Source organism: Microcebus murinus, chromosome 15, assembly GCF_040939455.1.
Source record: "Microcebus murinus isolate Inina chromosome 15, M.murinus_Inina_mat1.0, whole genome shotgun sequence".
Lineage (NCBI taxonomy): Eukaryota > Metazoa > Chordata > Mammalia > Primates > Cheirogaleidae > Microcebus > Microcebus murinus.
In genome coordinates this window covers 26,026,557-26,046,367 of record NC_134118.1, presented here as the reverse complement: position 1 = coordinate 26,046,367, position 19,811 = coordinate 26,026,557, and the positions used below count along the sequence as shown (strand labels likewise).

Sequence of the window (19,811 nt, the reverse complement as noted above, 5' to 3'; positions counted from 1 at the left end):
TTAATTCAACAAGCATTTATTAAATGCCCACTATGTGCTTAGCACTATACTAGGCACTCGGGGGTGCAGAAACACAAATGAAAAGTCATTCCTGCCCTCAAGGAGCTTACAATTTAATTTTGGAAATAAATACAAATGTAAAACTACAATATAGAGTGCTAGAAAATAATTACAAAGCAATATATTAGTAAGTGCGTGGACCACATACAAACCCAAAAGGTAAGTGCTGAGGCAGCACAGAATAACGGAGGTCTCAGTGTGAGGTGAAGTCAATCAGGGAGAGCTTACTCAGAAGACGTTCTGGAAGCTAGGCTTTGAAGGCAATGATGAATATGACCGGGAACCAAGAGAAATCTAAGCAAAAAGAATAGCATGAGAAAGGCACAGAGGCAAGGGCTTCTAAGACAACAGTAGAAGGCTGTAGAAAGTCTGAATGTGATGAATCATGGTGAATATGCTACAGAGTAATAAAAGCTGAGGCAGATTAAGCATGGAGAGCAAGGTAATGGAGAACTTGGAACACCACTGCTCTGACAGGAATTATTTACTGTTATATTGAGTGAAAATGAGACATCATGAAAATGCAGTTTGAGGAGGAGCACCTTAGAAGCTTTATACAAGATAGAGATCCTGAGAGCAAGAGAACTGGAAAAAAAGAATTACAGTAACCTGGGCCTTATATGATGTAGATCTATATGAAAAGCTATAATGGGATAGTAAAACTGGGAGACCAAGCCTGAAGAAGACTGAGTAAGAACTGGATTGACAGCAAATTTTGGACATGGAGAATAGAGGGCAGAAAAAGATGAAAAGATAACTCCAAGGTAGGGAGAAAAATATGAAGGGCAATGAGTCTCTTCAGGGTAAAGTAGTTAAGCAGTGATGCCTATTTAAAAAGAAAATGGGTGAAACAAAAAAAACCCTCCTTGAAAAAAAAATAAAATAGGGGTTGACAGTGATGAGTTCTGTTTTCAAATACCAAGTTGTGTAGGTATCTGTGGAAAATTCCACAAGTCCCACGTGACCCACAGGACAGGAAATACGAGATTATTCATATACAGAAAGAAGTATAAACAATCCAAATGGATAAATAAGAGTATAGAAAAAGTAGTAAATAAAAATAAGACATGAAAATTATCCTCCGTGGACACAAGGGGAAAAAAGACCAATAAAGAAAAGACAGATACTGGGAGAAAAATGACATAAAAAGATCCCATAAATCAAAGGAGAAGAGAATTCCTGAAGTGCAGGAGGAATTCAACAATATGAAATATAAATGAGATCAAGAACTAAAAAAAGGTCTAATGGTTTAGTTATCCACTGGTGCTTCTAAGGACATTTTACTGGAATGCTGAGTATAAAAGCCAGTAAGGGCCGGGCAAGGTGGCTCACACCTGTAATCCTGGCACTCTGGGAGGCCGAAGCGGGAGGATTGCTCAAGGTCAGGAGTTCGAAACCAGCCTGAGCAAGAGCGAGACCTTGTCTCTACTAAAAATAGAAAGAAATTAATTGATATATACAAAAAATTAGCTGGGCATGGTGGCGCATGCCTGTAGTCCCAGCTACTTGGGAGGCTGAGGCAGGAGGATTGCTTGAGCCCAGCTGCTTGAGGTTGCTGTGAACTAGGATGACACCAAGGCACTCTAGCCCAGGCAACAGAGTGAGACTCTGACTCCAAAAAAAAAAAAAAAAAAAAAAAAAAAAAAAAAAAAGCCAGTAAGGAGAAGTTTTAAGAGATTAATAAGAAAATGGGGCTGAAAAATAGATGACATGTTTGAAAAACCAGAAATGACAGAAGAGAAACAGAAAAGGGCAACGAGATTGAAGGTTTTTCACATTTTATGCTGTAGATAAACTTACTATTGTCATCCTAACTGCCCATCTGCCTGGCCTGGTACATGGATATTTCATTTTTCTCCACAATTCTACTTTCCTTTAGGCAGTTTAGAGAGAAATATATTTAAATCTGCAAGTTATTACTGCGTTATCCTCCCAGTTACTCTTTTAAACATATTTTATTCACATAATTCAGCTTTCTAGTACTACAAAGTGTCAACATTTGAAGATGATATAATTATAACCCTAAATGGCATTTTCAACCTCATGACCAGGGATACATATTTTTAAACAGATGGCCAGAGTTATGGTGTTTATTATAGCCAGCATAGCACAGTAGTCAGAAGTACATGCTCTAGAATCAGATTCTATAGGTTTGAATCTTTTCTATCACTTACTTGTTGTGTGATATTGATCAACTCACTCAACCCTCAAAGCCTTAGTTTCTTTATCTATAAAATGGGGGATATAATAATACCTATCAGAAGCATGAGAAATGCTTAACAGAAGAGTTTGTCACACAGTAAGTGATCAATAAATGTCAGCTATTATTATTTGGAGACTCAGAACCAAGAGTAAAGCTAAATGCTCTTGTATGGGAATCAACCACCACACTCTAGTACTGCCACTTTGCTCCATGGAGAAAAATCTTTGAAACCTAAGATACCTCTCCTATGACTATGTTGGATGGCCAAAGAGTTATGGAAGAACCACCTTAGGTCCTAAAAAGAAGAAGCTGAGGATGGGAGAAGAGAGGTGAATAGTCCATTTCAGATTAAAAGCATAAAAACAATCTGCAGGGTAAGTGAGCTTTAATGCACATCATTCAGGTAAGAGCTCAAAATAATGTCATAGAGACTGATCAATAATATTCTAGTGCTAAGAGTGAGAACTATATACTAAGAATGACTTCTACTTATGTCCTCAAAGAATCTACAGCCTTTTCTATTGTCTTACACCACTTGGCTATTTCTATACATGTGCTGAATTATCTTTGATATTTTTTTCAAGAAACAGTCTTTTTTTACACTCACTCCAGTGTAACAGTAATTTTTCTATACATCTTCATTTCTTTTCTCTGAATTTCTGCCAGATGTTTAGTAATTCTGAGATTTAAGTAATCTGGTACATATTACTCTGGACACTGATGCATAAAAAGACATTATTAGCCTGTATATCTACAGACATTTCAATATGTTGCTCTACTAAGAGAGCACTTCAATGGAATAGAAGGCAAGTGTTTCTCTAAAGCATATGGGAGGAGTGTGTGTGTACTTACACATGCACATACCTGCGTATTTTCCCTCTGACAATGTACCCCTCGTATGTAATATTTGCATACAAGGTAGTACTGGCCCCAGGCAGAGTCAGTATTTTACAGAGGGTAAGGCACAACTGAAGCAGACAGCAAGGACCTAGACACAACCAGATTTACTTGTTTCTGGTTTCCTTAAATTTCAAGTACAAGGGAATTAGGAATGGTAACCTACAGGTCAAAAAAAAAAGAGGATAAGAAAATAAAGGATAATGGAAAGGATTGCAAATCAAGATAAGTGATGGGTGGCTTCTTTCACCAATAGCTCAATGAAATAGATGTAGATAACCTTGATGTTGTTAGTCAAAGTGGGCCACAGGTAGGTAGAAAAGGGGGGCTATAGGGAAGCAATTTATGATCCAAAATGTGGACCTCTATGAGTTAAGGTTTTATGATTGAATTTTTTAATCCATCAATCATAAAATAATGATTGTTATCCCTTTTCAGTGTGCTATTGTGGAGTTTTCATCAGAATCTAAATAGTTTTCTGAATAGGCTTAATAGAATCAATTTCAACTCTGAGAGTTAATTTTAGAAAACCAAAAATTATTCAATTCTAAGTAACAGTAATAGAGGGTTTTCTTTTATGGTTTATTATATGGGGATTCTAAGAATATTCCAAATATTTTGAGGATCAGTAGCACTACTAGAATAGTACTTTGGAATAATAAGAACTATCCAATTTAAAGGTTAACCCATATTCGATGCATAAGTTCTAGCATGTTACTTTAAACCAGCCTCATTACTTTATACAGTATTCCTTGGAATACCTCAAAGATGAAACATAGTGCCTGGTGCTAATGAGTTTAATTAGTTTGTCTTTGTTGGTAGATTACGTTCATGGATTATAGATAGAGTATACCAGAATTCACAAGAATGAGGAATTGTGAGGTATTAGATTACCACTATGGATATTAAAATTATATAAACTGATAGTAAGAAATAGATGGAGAATAATGAGTGAGGTGCTGAGGCCATCTAAGGAGGTGGGTCCAAGGTAATGACAAGTGTGACAGACCATCTAGTCAGGGAGCTTGTGCAGGCTCATAGGAACCTGAGAGACCAGTACTATAATGGGCCTAAAGGGATAAAGTACATTCTTTTTAAGGATTTTTATGTCTTTTTCAAGCACCTCTGTCTCTTCCTCCTCCTATCTGATGCTATAACTAGGATAACACAATATCTACTTGTACCACAGTGTACAGTGGGGAGGTGGAAGGAGAGTCAGAAGTCACTGACAGCGACAACTATCCAAGCTTAAGAGCAGCTGGGCTGAGTCTCCACTCACCTCTTTCTCTGCTTCACTCCCATAACCACTAGTAAATGTGTCCACTTCCTTTGCTCACACAGGTACGAGGACTGGGGGCAATGAAGGATACATACAGATGCTTAATGACTGAGTGGAGTCAGTGAAGGAGATATATGAAGTAAAATGCTTGGGTGCTGTTAAAAATATAGCATTCTGAGTCTGCATGGGAATACGGATTTCCACTGACTATAAGGAACATTAGAATAAAAAATTGGACACTTAAGCATAAATACATTAAGTGTCTATAAAAATGTTCCTAAAACTGGGATCTTAAAAAGCTAAATATAAGTTTCACATACAGGCTGCTATGGACTCTAGAGCAGCTTTTTAGATCAGATTGGGAGTACAAGGGCACCCCTAGGGGAATAAATGGGAGAAAGGCTTCACGGGAGATGGGAGGAAACAGAGGAACTAGGAGTAGCAGCCACTTTCAAACCTATAGCTACTCACCCAAAAGACAAAGTTAAGTGCCTCAAGTCATGACAAGCAACTTGCGCTAATACTATGTTAAATTTCTAAAGGATACATCAGGCCATCAGGAGTGCCAATCCACTAGGTACCTCCAACGACAGTCAAGCTAATCAATGTGCATCAAGGCACAGGGCCCAAACTATTGAAGAGCTATTCTAACTTTGCCACCACTATAGATTCTGACACTAAAGTTGCCACGATGATAAACTTTCTGCCTTTTTACTAAAGATCTCTCACCCTCTAACGTTGAATAATGCTCAAACTATGATTGAAGCTTTTCGTAAACTCCTATGGATTCAGATTTTTCACCACTGTGGATTCTCTGATGTCGAATGAGACTTGACCTCTGAATAAAGGCTTTCCCACACTCATTACATTGATAGGGTTTCTCCCCTGTGTGGATTCTCAGATGTTGAATGAGACCAGTGTTCCCATTGAAAGCTTTCCCACATTCTTTACATTTATAGGGTCTTTCTCCAGTGTGGATTCTCTGATGTTCAATAAGGCCTGACTTCTGACTGAAAGCCCTCCCACACTCATTGCATTTGTAGGGTTTCTCCCCAGTGTGGCTTCTCTGATGGCCAATAAGATGTGAGCTCCGTCTGAAGGTTTTCCCACACTCATCACACTCATAGGGCTTCTCCCCAGTGTGGATTCTCTGATGTCCAATGAGGTGTGAGCTATGACTGAAAGCTTTCCCACACTCATTACATTCATAAGGTCTCTCCCCACTGTGGATTCTCTGGTGCAGAATAAGGCCCGCACTCTGACTGAAAGCCTTCCCACACTGATTGCACTGATATGGCTTCTCCCCAGTGTGGATTCTCTGGTGCAAGATCAGGCCTGTGTTCTGACTGAAGGCTTTACCACACTCTTTACAGTGATAGCGTTTTACTTTGTTGTGAATATCCTGATGGGAAAGAAGGGCTGACCTGTAACTGAAGGCTTTACCACACACGTTACACTGATAGGGTTTCTCCCCAGTGTGGATTCTCCAGTGGCGAACAAGGCCTGAGCTTTGAGCAAAGCTTTTCCCACATTCATCACATTTATGTCGTCTCTCTTGTGTAGGATTTCCCCGCTGCCTCTCTAATCTGCCCAGAAGGTCTCGGACTTCTCCATGCTCAAGACCCCTGATAACATCCCCGTTGCATTTGGCAGCTGTCTCTCCATGTGGTTGGATTCCAGTAGATATTACCTGTTTTGAAGCTAATTCCCTGTTCTCATTCCTGGTCTCACCACCTGAAATAAAAATGTAATAAACATTAAGCCAATGTCACTTCCTATTTTTATGCTAGGAGAAAGGAAATGAAGAGGAAAAGGAAAGTACATATGAAACATGTATAGGTAAACACAAAGCTTCTGTCTCCAAAATGGTTTCTTAATAGAGGACGATAATATGCAGGGTCAGACAGAAGTAACATAGGCCAACTGGGAAAGAGGTACCATCAAAAAAGAGGGTTATTAGAAGGGAAATTCAAGTCAGGAAGGAATCCAATGAGATGTAGTAGAAGTTGGGAAGTGGGATGGAATATGGAACTACTAAAAGAGCTAATGAATGGGACAGAAAGGTGCAAATGCTCCGGTCATTAAAATGGAGGGACAGCCAGGTGCAGTGGCCCAAACCTGTAATCCCAATACTTTGGGAGGCTGAGGCAGGAGGATCATTTGAGGCCAGGAGTTAAGACTAGCCTGGGCAACATAGCAAGACCCCATCTCTACAAAAAATAGAGATGTAGTGGCATGTGCCTGTAGTCCTAGCTACTTGGAAGGGTGAAGCAAGAGGATCACTTGAGCCCAGGAGTTTGAGATTGCAGTAAGCTATGATAGCACCACTGCACTCTAGCCTGGGCAACAGAGTGAGATTGTCTTTCAAAATAAATAAATAAATAAAGGAGACACAATAGGCTTATGTGAGAAAAATAGATTTAACGATCCTATAGGAACTGGGAGAAGAAATGGGTGAACTCAGAAAGAACTAGAGAGATGTCAATTTCCAACTGGCAAAACAGACGAATAGCCAGGTACAAACTGTAAGGAAGTGCTGGATTGAAGAGCAAAAGTTTAATTAAGTCTCAACACTCTAACCCTCTGTTGGAGTCTGAGTTTAAACTCAACTTTCAGAAAGCTCATAGCTACCATCATTTAAAAAATAAATAAAACATCTTAAATAATACAATAATAACCACAGTTCTCCTTACCCAGGGAGAACATGTTTCTGTAATTCTCTGGCTTGTTAGCTCTACTCAGATCCTTCTGTGATGAATCAAGAAGCCACTCTTCTCGAATAAGAGACACAGCCATGTCTTCGATCTTCTCCAAAGTCTGAAACACAACAAGATAACCATTTGGGGACTGGGACTGCTCCAAAGCTCAAACCTACAGAGATCCACCAGAGTTGGGATAGGATGAAGAAATGGGAATGTATTGTATAAAGAGATCTGAATAACCAGGAAGAAGAGGAAAGTGCATTCGATTTATTGGGGGGGAATCCGGGATCAATCTAGCTCTATTGAAAAGAATTTGGGCAAGTTCTTGGGTAGGTACTACTACAAATAGTCCAGACATAGCATAGGTGCCACAACAGTACCAAGCAGAGTTATGGGTTTCAGTGAGAAAGAGCTAAACTCACCTGGAACCCTGATCTTAGAAGTGTAGCTGTCATTTCCTGGTCTCCAGAACTTCCTTTCTGGGAAGGAGTGGGACTCTGAGAAGCAGATAAGGCTGAGAGAGGAGAAAGGAGCTATGAGTGAGACCAGTTCTGTCTTGTGGTTATGGGAGCCAACACTCACCCATTCCAAATTACCTGTATTTCAGCAGATATGCATGTCAAACATTTTGCATACAAAGTGCTGATACCTTGGATTCTGAGCCCCTACTTATGGTTGCCCACAAAATATTTATACTTTGATGTCCCTGAACTCAGCTAGAAGTTACACTCAAAAATAGAAAGCATACTGGTTTCCTAATAGGAATCACTTTTTTTATTTTTATTTATTATAATATTTTTCTTCTTTTTTCTTTTTACTTTTCTGGCGTATTTGGCTAAGGAATCACTTTTCAATTTCTTCCCTAACACCAAAACTATTTTTACCTTTGTGTTTGTGTACACTCATTTCTTTAGGTCCTGCTCCCTTGACAAACTGAATATAAGAACAAATATATCTCTACTAGCTCATTTACCTTTCTGAAATACCTATCATGGGTGTCAATATTTGCTTCCTATAGAAATCAGACAGCTTATTACCAAAAATCAATGTGTCTCAGGCAACAAGTGTTATGACTGTAGATAAGAATATTATTAATTGAAAGTGTTTTTGTACTTCTTTAGAAATATTAAAATTTCATATATATAAAACAAACTACTATCAACCACATAAATGAAAAAATACTAAATACAGGAAGATGAGACTGGAACATCTCATTCTGCAAGAAAGTAAGAAAATTTGCAAAAACTGATGGGAAAATGTCAAAAGGACACAGGACCCAGATTGAAGGGACCTCCTCTGGCCAAATCTGAGATGATTTAAACAGGCCGGGAGTGGTGGCACACACCTGTAATCAAAACAGGCCGGGAGTGGTGGCACACACCTGTAATCCTAGAACTCTTGGAGGCCAAGGCGGGAGGATCGCTCAAGGTCAAGAATTCAAGACCAGCCTGAGCAACAATGAGACCCTATCTCTACTAAAAATAGAAAGAAATTAGCCAAACAACTAAAAATACATAGAAAAAATTAGCTAGGTATAGTGGTGCATGTCTGTAGTCCCAGCTACTCGGGAGGCTGAGGCAGAAGGACTGCTTGAGCCCAGGAGTTTGAGGTTGCTATGAGCTAGCCTGATGCCACAGCACTCTAGCCCAGGCAACAGAGCAAGACTCTGTCTCAAAAAAATATATAAATAAATAAATAAACATCAAAACAAAGATAACAGAATACTTATGGCATAAATAGGAATTTATGAGTCTATACTGACAAATACTATATAGACTATAGTCTATATATGTATAGACTATTTATGAGTCTATACTGACAAATAAAAAATAAATAAAATGGGGGAGAAGGGAACACTTTCCCTTATAATAAACAACAAATAAATGTAGAAGGAATGACAGAAAATCACTATTTTATAACCATCTTTGTAATCAATGATTCAGTCAACAAGTATCAAGGAATACTAAAACTAGTGTTTTAGCAACAAAAGTTTAATGACGACTAGGATATTTACACAGACTCAAGTGTATCTCCTCACAAATGCTTATTAAGCACAATGGGAAAAATAACTTTACAACGATTAACCTAGCAACACTAACCTTAACTTAGTCATCAAAAATAACATCACCGGCTGAGCGCTGTGGCTCACGCCTGTAATCCTAGCTCTTGGGAGGCCGAGGCGGGCGGATTGCTCAAGGTCAGGAGTTCAAAACCAGCCTGAGCAAGAGCGAGACCCCGTCTCTACTATAAATAGAAAGAAATTAATTGGCCAACTGATATATATATAAAAAAATTAGCTGGGCATGGTGGCGCATGCCTGTAGTCCCAGCTACTCGGGAGGCTGAGGCAGAAGGATCACTCAAGCCCAGGAGATTGAGGTTGCTGTGAGCTAGGCTGACGCCACGGCACTCACTCTAGCCTGGACAACAAAGTGAGACTCTGTCTCAAAAAAAAAAAAAAAAAAAAATAACATCACCAATAATGGGACAAATTCCTGTTGTACCTCTGAGAAGGAGTACAACATCACTTATTGAGATTTACGTTGTATATATTTGGCAGGGTTGTATATACTTGGCAGGGTGAGGTGTTCCTGGCAAATACATATAACTTGAATCTAAACATGAGTAAACATCATGCAAAACTAAATTGCAGCCATTCTACAAAATAACACACCTGTACTCTTCAAAAATGTCAAGATCACAAAAGGCAAAGAAAGGCTGAGGAACTATTCCAAATTAAAGGAGACTAAGGAGACATGACAACTAACTGCAAAGTGTGATCCTGGACTAGACTAGACAAAAAAAACATTATTGGGACAACTGGCAAAATATAAACTGTGGACTAGATTAGTATTGTATTCTTTTCTTTTTTTTTTTTGAGACAGAGTTTCACTCTGTCACACCGAATAGAGTGCAGTGTTGTCATAGCTCACTACAACCTCAAACTCCTGGGCTCAAGGGATCCTCTTCCCTCAGCCTCCTGAGTAGCTGGGACTACAGGTGCGTGCCACAATGCCTGGCTAACTTTTCTATTTTTAGTGGAGATGGGTGTCTCACTCTTGCTCAGGCTGGTCTTGCACTCCTGAGCTCAAGCAATCCTTCCGCCTTAGCCTCCCAGAGTGCTAGGATTACAGGCATGAGCCACCATACCTGGCCAATGCTACGTTTCTTACTTGTGATAAATTCACTATGGATATTTAAGAAATGCCCTTGTTTGAGGAAATGCATACTGAAATATTTGAAAATAAAGTGGTATGATGATACCAGCAAAACCTCAAAAATGCCTATGTTGTCAATGTACTAGATTAAAAAAATGTGTTGATACACAAAAATCCCCAAATCCTTTAGTTTGTTCATGTGTTTATCACTGCGATGAATAGTCTGCGTTTGAAGCCTAGATAAGCATTTAAAGCACAGATATTGGGACCGGAATATAAACAAGATTTTAATTCCTTGTTCTCCAGGTATCCCAAATGCACTTTTCTTTCTACTTCCCCCTTCTTCATCACTGAAATCTGGCTCCTCACCTCTCTCTTGTGGCCCTTGGGACACTGGAGATTTATGCTGGATTGCCACAGGTTGGAGCTGAGTACTTGGAGCCTCTGGTGTAGATTCTGAATGTATCACTTCCTCCCAGAGTACCCTATGTCCATGTACACGAGCCGGGACCTGGAAACAATGAGACAATTAGATTATAAGGAATCTTTTTGTGAAATGAAGTGAACAACATGAGAGAACTAAGAGCACATCTATAGGGCTACATGCTTGAGGAAGGAAGCAGCAGAATCTCCTTTATTTCCCAGGGACACAAACATGTAGACTAGCACAGAAAAGAAATGCATCATTTCTGCTTAGTACTGAAGGAACATATTTCTGCTGATGCCCTCCCTGCTACACATAACACTAATATTTTAAGTTGTTCCCAAGACAGTAGAAAAGAATAAAAAAAATATAGAAAATTAAAGTTGTGCTATGCAATGAAAAAAAAAACTTCTGATAAGGAACTAGGAAGCCTGGGTTCTAACCACAAATCTACCTTTAATTATTTAGATGTCCCCGAAAAAGTAATTTAAGCCTTGTAGGCATTAAGTTCCCACGTGGCAAAGAGGAGCAATAATATGCTGTAGGGATGTTATGAGGGAAAAAAATGGATCAATACCCTTTACAAAAATGAAAAGAACTCTACAAATACAAGCCATACAATACTATAACTATTTTTGTCCTTATCTAACAGAAACTGATACTAAGCATTTGCTCTCCCACTGTGATGCCAATGTCCCTCTTCCCAGCTTCCAGGACTCCCAGTCATAGCATGCACACTTCCTTCTACTTACTGGTCGTCCCAGTATATCAATCTGCCTTTCCAAATCCTCTAACAGAGTCACCACCTCCTCTCCGTTCTCTAGCTGATGTTCCTTAACCAGAGTCTGGAGCTCCTCAGGTAGGATGGTCAAGAACTGCTCCAGCACCAGCAGCTCCAGGATCTGCTCCTTGGTGTTCAAATCTGGCCTCAGCCACTGATGGCAGAGTGCCCGGAGTTGGATCAGAGCTTCTCGGGGTCCTAGTGTCTCCTGGTAACATAACTGCCTGAAGCGCAAGCGGAACAGTTCTTGGCCAGGAGGGTTACTTTCATGCAGACTAGATTCCTGGTCCCAACCATGATCCTCCTCTACCTTGACAATTACAAGGTCCTCTTCAGGAGCCTGATCTGGTGGAGATGAGGCTGAAAGCTTTCTAAATTCTTCAGCCATTTAGGGCCTGAAAAGCTTAGGAGGCTCTGCGTCCACTACCTTCTTTATCTTCTTAACAGATGAACCTTCTGAGAGCCTTTTTTCTAAGGGTAGTTCTTCAGGAAGAGAAAATGATAGTGTTAAAGCAAATCAAAAGTCTTTGTAACTTACTACAATATCTTAATAAGCTCTCTACCATGATATGGACTTCATGGCTTAGCCATTTAAATGATCCTCTCCACTGTTCCAGAAATAACTCCTTAACCTTCTGCCATGTCAGCTATGCCAAACCCATCCAGAGAATTACCTCTTTCTTCTGCTTTCATCTGTATCTTTGGGGATGAGGAACACGGCTAAACAAAGTCAGGACTGGGACTAAGTGAAATTCTGTCTATAACCTCAGATGGCCTTCAATGTTGCTCATTTAACTCCTTTTAAGCATTTGCTTCACCAGCTGTACTGAACTATTTCTACACACTTCAGCTCTCAACCTCTCCCTCATGTTCAACAGATAAAGACCAGGTGCAGTGGCTCACACCTGTAATCCCGGCACTTTGGGAAACTGAGGTGGGGGAGGATTGCTTAAGACCAGGAGTTTGAGACTAGCCTGAGCAACACAGTAAGACCTTGTTTCTAAAAAAAATTAGCTGGGCATGGTGGAAGCACCTGTAATCCTAGCTGCTTGGGAGGCTGAGGCAAGAAGATCATCTGAGCCTAAGAGTTCAAGACTGCAGTGAGCTATGGTCACGCCAGTATGGGCAGCAGAGTGAGACCTTGTCTCAAAAAACAAACAAAATAATCAGATGAGACTAATTTCCATATGAGCTAGCTCAAGGTATTGTCAAGAAATTTCCCAACACCTTCCTTTATCCTACTTGCACTCCCCATCTTCCCTATTCTCTCAAGGCTAACCTCTTCTATTATGGACCTTTTGTCCAACTTAAGAACTCTCTCAAGGAATCAGGATGCCCTATCAACCTTTATAACCCAAAAGTCTAATCCCATACACTAATGAGCTTCCAGAATGTTATATAAATAAAATCTTATAGTATGTAGCTTATAGTATATAGCTTTCTGAGTCTGGTATCTTTTACTTAGCAAAATACATGTGATGTTAATCAATGTTGCACATTATCAGTTTATTTCTTATGTGGATCAGTGTTTACCCATTTCCTCATTTGAGAGGTATGAGTTGTTTCCAGTTTTTGATTACAATTAAAGCCACTGTGAGCAGCTACATGAGTTTTTGTGTGGATATAATTTTCATTTCACTTGAGTAAATGTTCACAAGTAAAACTGCTGGGTAATAAAATACATGTATGTATAACTTTATAAGAAACTGTCAAACTGTTTTCCAAAGTGGCTATAACACTTCGCATTTCACGAGCAATATATGAGAATTGCAGCTGCTCCCCATCCTAACCAGCACTTGATGTGTTTTTGTTTTTAATTTTAGATATTTTAATAGGTGTGTAATATTTCATTATGGTTTTAACATCTCATTTATGGTTTAAATTTGCACCTCCATACAAATAATGCTTAGTATCTTTGTATGTGCTCATTTGCCATCCATATATTTTCATTAAGTTACTGCTCAAAACGTTTGTCTATTTTTAAATTTTTTTTAAATTAAGTTTTGAGAGTTCCTTATATATTCTGGATACAAGTCCCTTATATGATTTGAAAGTATTTCCTTTTTCATTCTATTTACAGTACCTTTTGAAGAACAAAGGTTCATAGTTTTTTGAAGTTTATTTTTTTCTTTTAGGAAGTATACTATTGATGTCATATCTAAGAAATTTTTGATTAACCCAAGGTCACAAAGATTTTCTTCTGTTTTCTTCTAAAAGTTTTATAATTTTAGTTTTTACATTTAGACCTCTAATTTTGAGTTAATTTTTATGTAAAGTTTGAGGTATAGATGGAGGCTCTTTTTTTGCATACAGATATCAAATTGTTCTAGCACCATTAGTGGAAAGGATTATCTTTTATCCACTGAAATGTCTTTTCATGTTTCTCAAAAAAATCAACAGACCGCTTATTTTTCTCCCTTCCTTTTGCTCTCCCTTTGCTGCGACAATTGGTTCAGACGTCATCTGTGGCTCTGTAAACCTATAACATGCTCTTGCTCTATAATCCCATCTTTCTCTCCTCAATAAATCTCATTTTTGTGCTTGCAAAAAAAAAAAAAAATCAACAGACCATATACATGTGGGTCTATTTCTGGAATCTTTATTCTGTACCAGTGACCAATATGTCTATCCTTTCACCAACACAAAACTGTCCTGATTATGTGATTTATTTATTTAAGACAGGGTCTTACTCTATCAGGGTGCAGTGGCATGATCATAACTCACTGCAACCTCAAACTCCTGGGCTCAAGTGATCCCCCTGCCTGAGCCTCCCGAGTAGCTGGGACTACAGGTGCACCCCACCATGCCTGGCTAATTTTTGTTTTTTGTAGAAATGGAGTCTCTCTTTTGCTCAGGCTGGTCTCAAATTCTTGGCCTCAAGCAATCCTCCAGCCTTAAGCAATGCTCCTACCTCAGCCTCCTCAAGAGCTAGGATTACATATGTGAGCCACTATGCCCAGTCTTCATGTGGCTTTTAAGATCTTGAAATGAAGTAGTGTGAGTCCTGCAATTTTGTTGTTTGTTTTTGAAATTGTTTTGGCTTTCTAATTCTGATGCCTTTTGATATACATTTTACAATTGGCTTGTTCATTCCTACAAAAAAATTCTGGAATGGGATTTGTGTTGAAATCTATAGCTCAGTTTAGGGACAATTGATATATTAACAATATTGAGTTTTCCATTCTGTGAACACAGTGTATCTCTATATTTAAGTCTTGACTTCTTTAATCAGTGCGTCAACTACCTATTCTTAAAGGACAAGGTAAAATACTGTTGCCTTTAAAATCCTTTCCTGGTGACTCCAACTGGAAGTTATTTCCCTCTTCATACCTCTGCTACATAAATGTGTACTGCTTTAATGTTACTTATCCCATAACTGTATATTATTAGTTGCAAAGGAATTCTGACTTCACATCTTAATAGCATATTCCCCTTAAGCAGAGGTCCCTATCTTATCTTATTGATAGAATCAAAGAACATTAGAGGGCTGTATTTACAATACTTAACACAGAATGTGTCTGTATGTATTATAAGAGTAAGGTTTAGAAACAAGACCAAAGGTCCAAAACGAGTCCAATTTCATATCTCTACTTCTTTGTGAAATATACATCTATAGTCTCTGTCCTTGACATAGACATCTCTTGCTTATGGCTACAGTGGTAACTGGTCACCTTACCTTTGGTTATCCTTTTTTTCCATTTATGTTCCACAATGCTGCTATGCGTTAAAATTATGTCCTCCCAAAAGATATGCTGAGGTCCTAACCTTTGGTACCTGTGAACATGACCTTACTTAGAAATAGGGTCTTTGCAGATGTAATCAAGTTAAGATGAAGTTATATTAGAATAGGATAGGTTCTTAAAACAGTATGACTGGTATACTTTTAAGAAAAGAGGAACATAGAAATAGATACTCAGAGAGGACATGTGAAGGATTAATGTAGAGAGGTCACAGATACTATTAAACCTCCTACAGTGCACAACACAGCCCCCTACAACAAAGAATTATTTGGCCCAAACTATCAATGCCAAAGTTAAAAAATCCCAGTCTAGCTCAAATCATTCAAGTCCAACTCTAATTCACCTACGACCTTTTTCATGAGGTGTTCTCTGTCAACCTCCCAGCCCCCAGCAGATTAAGGTGCTCATTCCTGCCAAAGTTTATAGGACTTATCACATTGTGCAGAATATGGGGAATGTCTGCCTGTGGCCATGGCCTTCTGGTTAAGTTTGTTTGTAAAAGTAACCTTTATCTTTGTATCTCAGGCAGCACCACAGAGAATGGAGCCAAACATAACCAAAGGTAGCATATCCAAAAGCAACTGGCAAGAGATGCCCAATATCAAGATAACACCACAGACCTATAGTTCACAAAGAGATAGGCTTTTAGGAAGAAAATCCAATTACTGTACATATAATTCCTGACATGAGTCTTCAAAGCAGTGCTTCGGTATGTTTCAGATTTTTTTGTGGGGTGAGAAGGGGGTTGGTTTACACTCTTCAATCTAAAGAAAACACGGAACTGTATGTGCCTATAGGCACAAAATTGTACATTCAGTTTCAGCAGAGTTCACAGACCCAAAACCCATCTGAGAATGCCAGGAAGATTAAAAAAAGAAGAAGAAGAACCCTATTTAGAAAATGTGTACAGAAAAGGAAGGGAATTTGAAAATTATTTTTAAAGTTAGACAAGGCTGGGAATAATAGTGTAGGGAATAAACTATAGATTGGAAGAACAAAGGAGCAACAGATAAAGTTAAATATAACAATTAACATTAAGTGTATAATTCATGGATTATGACTTTATAGAGAAGTAGTTAGATTTGCTACAATAGTGAGATTTGGGGGAAGACTAAAGAATTTGGGCAAGATGTTGATATTTTGTTGGGGGTTTGAGATAAGGAGTAATCAATTTTGTTTTGAACAGATACGGATGTTCCTAATTTTAAAATAATTTCAGTTTATTTTAAAATAATTTAATTTTAAAAATCAATTAAAGTTTAACAAATTCTTAAATTTTGTTAAAATAACTACTTATGGTTTAATGTTAAAATTTAAAGGTCATCATAATGGGACATGAATTCTAAGGTAGTCTAATTGTTTAGAATGTGATACTATATATAGTCCTACCATGTTTTCTTATAAATTTCATTAAAACCAAGGTTCATTTTTAACTACTCAACAAAGGTTCATTTTTAACTACTCAACAACTGGCCATCTTACAATCAATTCTCATCAATACTAGCTATAAAATATTTCAATGTGAAGTGTGTAGCATTCAAGAACTTTATATTGTTGATGTGGTTAAAGTCTCAACAGCGACAGATAGAAGTCATATGAGGGTTTGTTCATATTTTACACCAAAGCAGCCAACAGGTCTTGTCCATTCCTCATCTTGATTATTCTTTTTAGTGGCTAATTTTCCATTTTTTAGTCTCTTCCCTCTCTTATCAGCCAGTTTTTGAGAATTACCAGCTATAAATGAATATAAAATCAGTCTATTATGTACCTTCTTCTGAAAAAGTTTTGAGTGTACACATTTGTGTTAAGTTGGTAAGCACCTTATGGATGAAGACCAATTCTTTTGTACTCTTCTTAACACCTCTTTAAGTTTATTGATTTATGAATTTAAAATAGATAATCTTTAAAGCTTCCTCTGGATCTTAAATGCTATAATACTGTGAACTATTGAAGACAACTTTTAAAACCATTATTTTTTCACTAGTTGTTGAAAATTCTTCAGACTAAGTCTAAATTGAGAATTGTTTGGGAACTGAAAACAAAAACATATTTTCCAGGACTTAATTTGGCGAAGCAAATACTATACTTTCTAGTTATCTGAAATTACATTAGTTGAAAGTTTTTAATATCCTACCACACTTTACACTTAACCAAAACAGAAATACAAAACATATATGCATTTGCTAAAACAATGATTGCTACATAAATATACGCAACTGAACTGATCAAACAAACAAAAATATGTTTTTGAAGGTGGTGGTGGCAGTCAAAGAACCTGACAAAAATTACTCATGACTGACCCGGGTTTTGGAAATGGGGACCCTCCCAAAGAGTTAACAGACATCTACTTCAGTTAGCTTTAATAAAAAATAAGCAAAGTATTCTGATGTTGAGTTTTATATTACTCCGAAGTTTTAAAAAATGTTTCTTTTGTACAGTTATCCAGTCAACACACCACGAGTCTCTTAATACACTAAAAGAATAACTTAACAGCAAAAATAGAAAGGTCCATAGATAACTGGGGCTTCCAAACGGAAAATATGTATCTTTTAAAAAGTAAGAATTTTATTGCGACCGAAATACAAAAGAGTGATAAGTGAAAACAATTCAGACCATGGAAATAGCTGGATAAAAGATAAGGTAGGGGCCGTTCCCTACTTTAAAACAAATAAGATCTACTAAAAAATAATGCCATAAAATGATTAAATGAAGAAAGCTAATCTTCATTGAAGGTTCCCTTACAAAAAGTTTAGGGACACGGACTCGGCCTGCGCTAGCAACTAAGGCGGCCCCTCACAGTCCGAATCAGTAGACCACCCCACAGTATCCCTCTCCGGACCCCTCAGTCCTGTCCTCAGCTGCGGCCTGGTCTGGGCACAAAGCGCCCCCCTTTCTCCGTCCACAGCATGACCATACTCACCATGAGTCCCAGAGGCAGCCCGGGGTGTGGAAGGAGGCTGCAAAGGAAGAATAGTCTCGGAGGAAGGTCGGGAAAAAAAGGGGACAATAGCAGTATCCGGACCAGGCCCCTCCGGCCACTAACTTCCAAACCTGCGGAGGCACAACACCGGCCAGCACGCATCCTGCCCCCAAGGCACTTCCGGAAGCTCTCTAGGAATCCTGGAGGTCTGAAAGCTCTATGGTCTGTCGATGGAGGGGACGGGGCCAACACGCTTCTCACCCACAGTACGCTGTGCCTTCGGTTGCTCCCTCATCTGCGCGTTGCAGGGTTGCACTGCTGCCGGGGACAGTGAATGTCCTGGGGAATAACGGACGTTGATGTCACCTCCGCCTCTCGAGTCCGTCTGGGTAACGCACGTTCGCTGGCAAGGGCAACAGTCCACTGGAAGAAGATCAATGGGCGTGAGGAGGCCGGGGCTGGGAACTGGAGGAACCTGGGAAAGCAGCGAAGGGAGTACTATGTGGATCTTTATGATGCTAATTGACTGGACTTGCGTTTGACCCTGTTAAATATTCCCTTGTACTTCACTGCTTTCACTTCATAAAATATATACAGTCCTCCCACATGGACTGCAAATTTCTTGAGGAATTCCTGCTAATCACTATTATAAATCATATCACCAATTTCTAGGTTATACAAGGCTTGAGAGTCTTCCTTGATATACCCAGATGAAACATGGAGATAAAGGAGAAATCATCAGAGCCAGATTTCTCCATTGAAATGTTGCTCTTCTCCATTAATGTAACCACTATTCTCAGTTTTATTTTTATTTTATTTTTTTTAAGACAGAGTCTCACTCTGTTGCCCAGGCTAGAGTGCCCTGGCGTCAGCCTAGTTCGCAGCAACCTCAAACTCATGGGTTCAAGCGATCCTCCTGCCTCAGCCTCCCAAGTATCTGGGACTACAGGCATGCGCTACCATACCCGGCTAATTTTTTATATATTTTTTAGTTGGGCAATTAATTTCTTTCCATTTTTTAGTAGAGACAGGGTCGCGCTCCTGCTCAGGCTGGTTTCAAACTCCTGACCTTGAGCAGTCCTCCCGCCTGGGCCTCCCAGAATGCTAGGATTACAGGTGTGAGCCACTGTGCCCGGCCTATTCTTAGTTTTAATTACCTCGTAAGTAGGTAGGTGACTGCAACAGTCTTCCTAACTGTCCACGGTATGGTTACTGTATGTTCATGCCCTTAAATATTATCATTCTCCCAATCACTAACCTGAATGGCTCCTTATCTCTTTACTAAAAAATCTGAATTTCTGCTTGCCTTCTATTTTTTATTATATTTTTAAAAATTAAAATAAGGCCAGGCACCCTGGCTCATGCCTATAATTCTAGCACTCTGGGACACCGAGGTGGGAGGATTGCTTGAGGTCAGGAGTTTGAGACCAGCCTGAGCAAGAGTGAGACTCCGTCTCTGCTAAAAATAGAAAAAATTAGCCATGCGTTGTGGCTGTCACCTGTAGTCCCAGCTTCTTAGGAGGCTGAGGCAGGAGGACTGCTTGAGCCTAGGAGTTTGAGGTTGCTGTGAGCTAGGTTGATGGCATTCTAGTCCGGGCAACAGCACTAGATTGTCTTTAAAAAGGAAAAAATTAAAATAAAATGTGAT

The 19,811-nt window shown here is 39.0% G+C and overlaps 1 protein-coding gene across 2 annotated transcripts; it reads right to left on the bottom strand.

Moving 5' to 3' along the window:
- Positions 1-18,537, bottom strand: ZKSCAN8 (zinc finger with KRAB and SCAN domains 8). 2 transcript variants are annotated; one of them, XM_012742090.2, is made up of 6 exons: positions 18,164-18,537; positions 11,475-11,986; positions 10,668-10,809; positions 7,564-7,655; positions 7,133-7,256; positions 1-6,173 (listed from the first exon to the last, which is right to left on the bottom strand). In XM_012742090.2, exons 2-6 carry the CDS (start codon positions 11,889-11,891, stop codon positions 5,194-5,196), a joined length of 1,755 nt encoding a protein of 584 aa, XP_012597544.1. In that variant the 5' UTR covers positions 11,892-11,986; positions 18,164-18,537; the 3' UTR covers positions 1-5,193. The 2 variants fall into 2 exon arrangements, with proteins under 2 accessions (XP_012597544.1, XP_012597546.1); XM_012742092.2 differs by having other exon boundaries at positions 11,814-11,986.
- Positions 18,538-19,811: the final 1,274 nt, after the last annotated feature.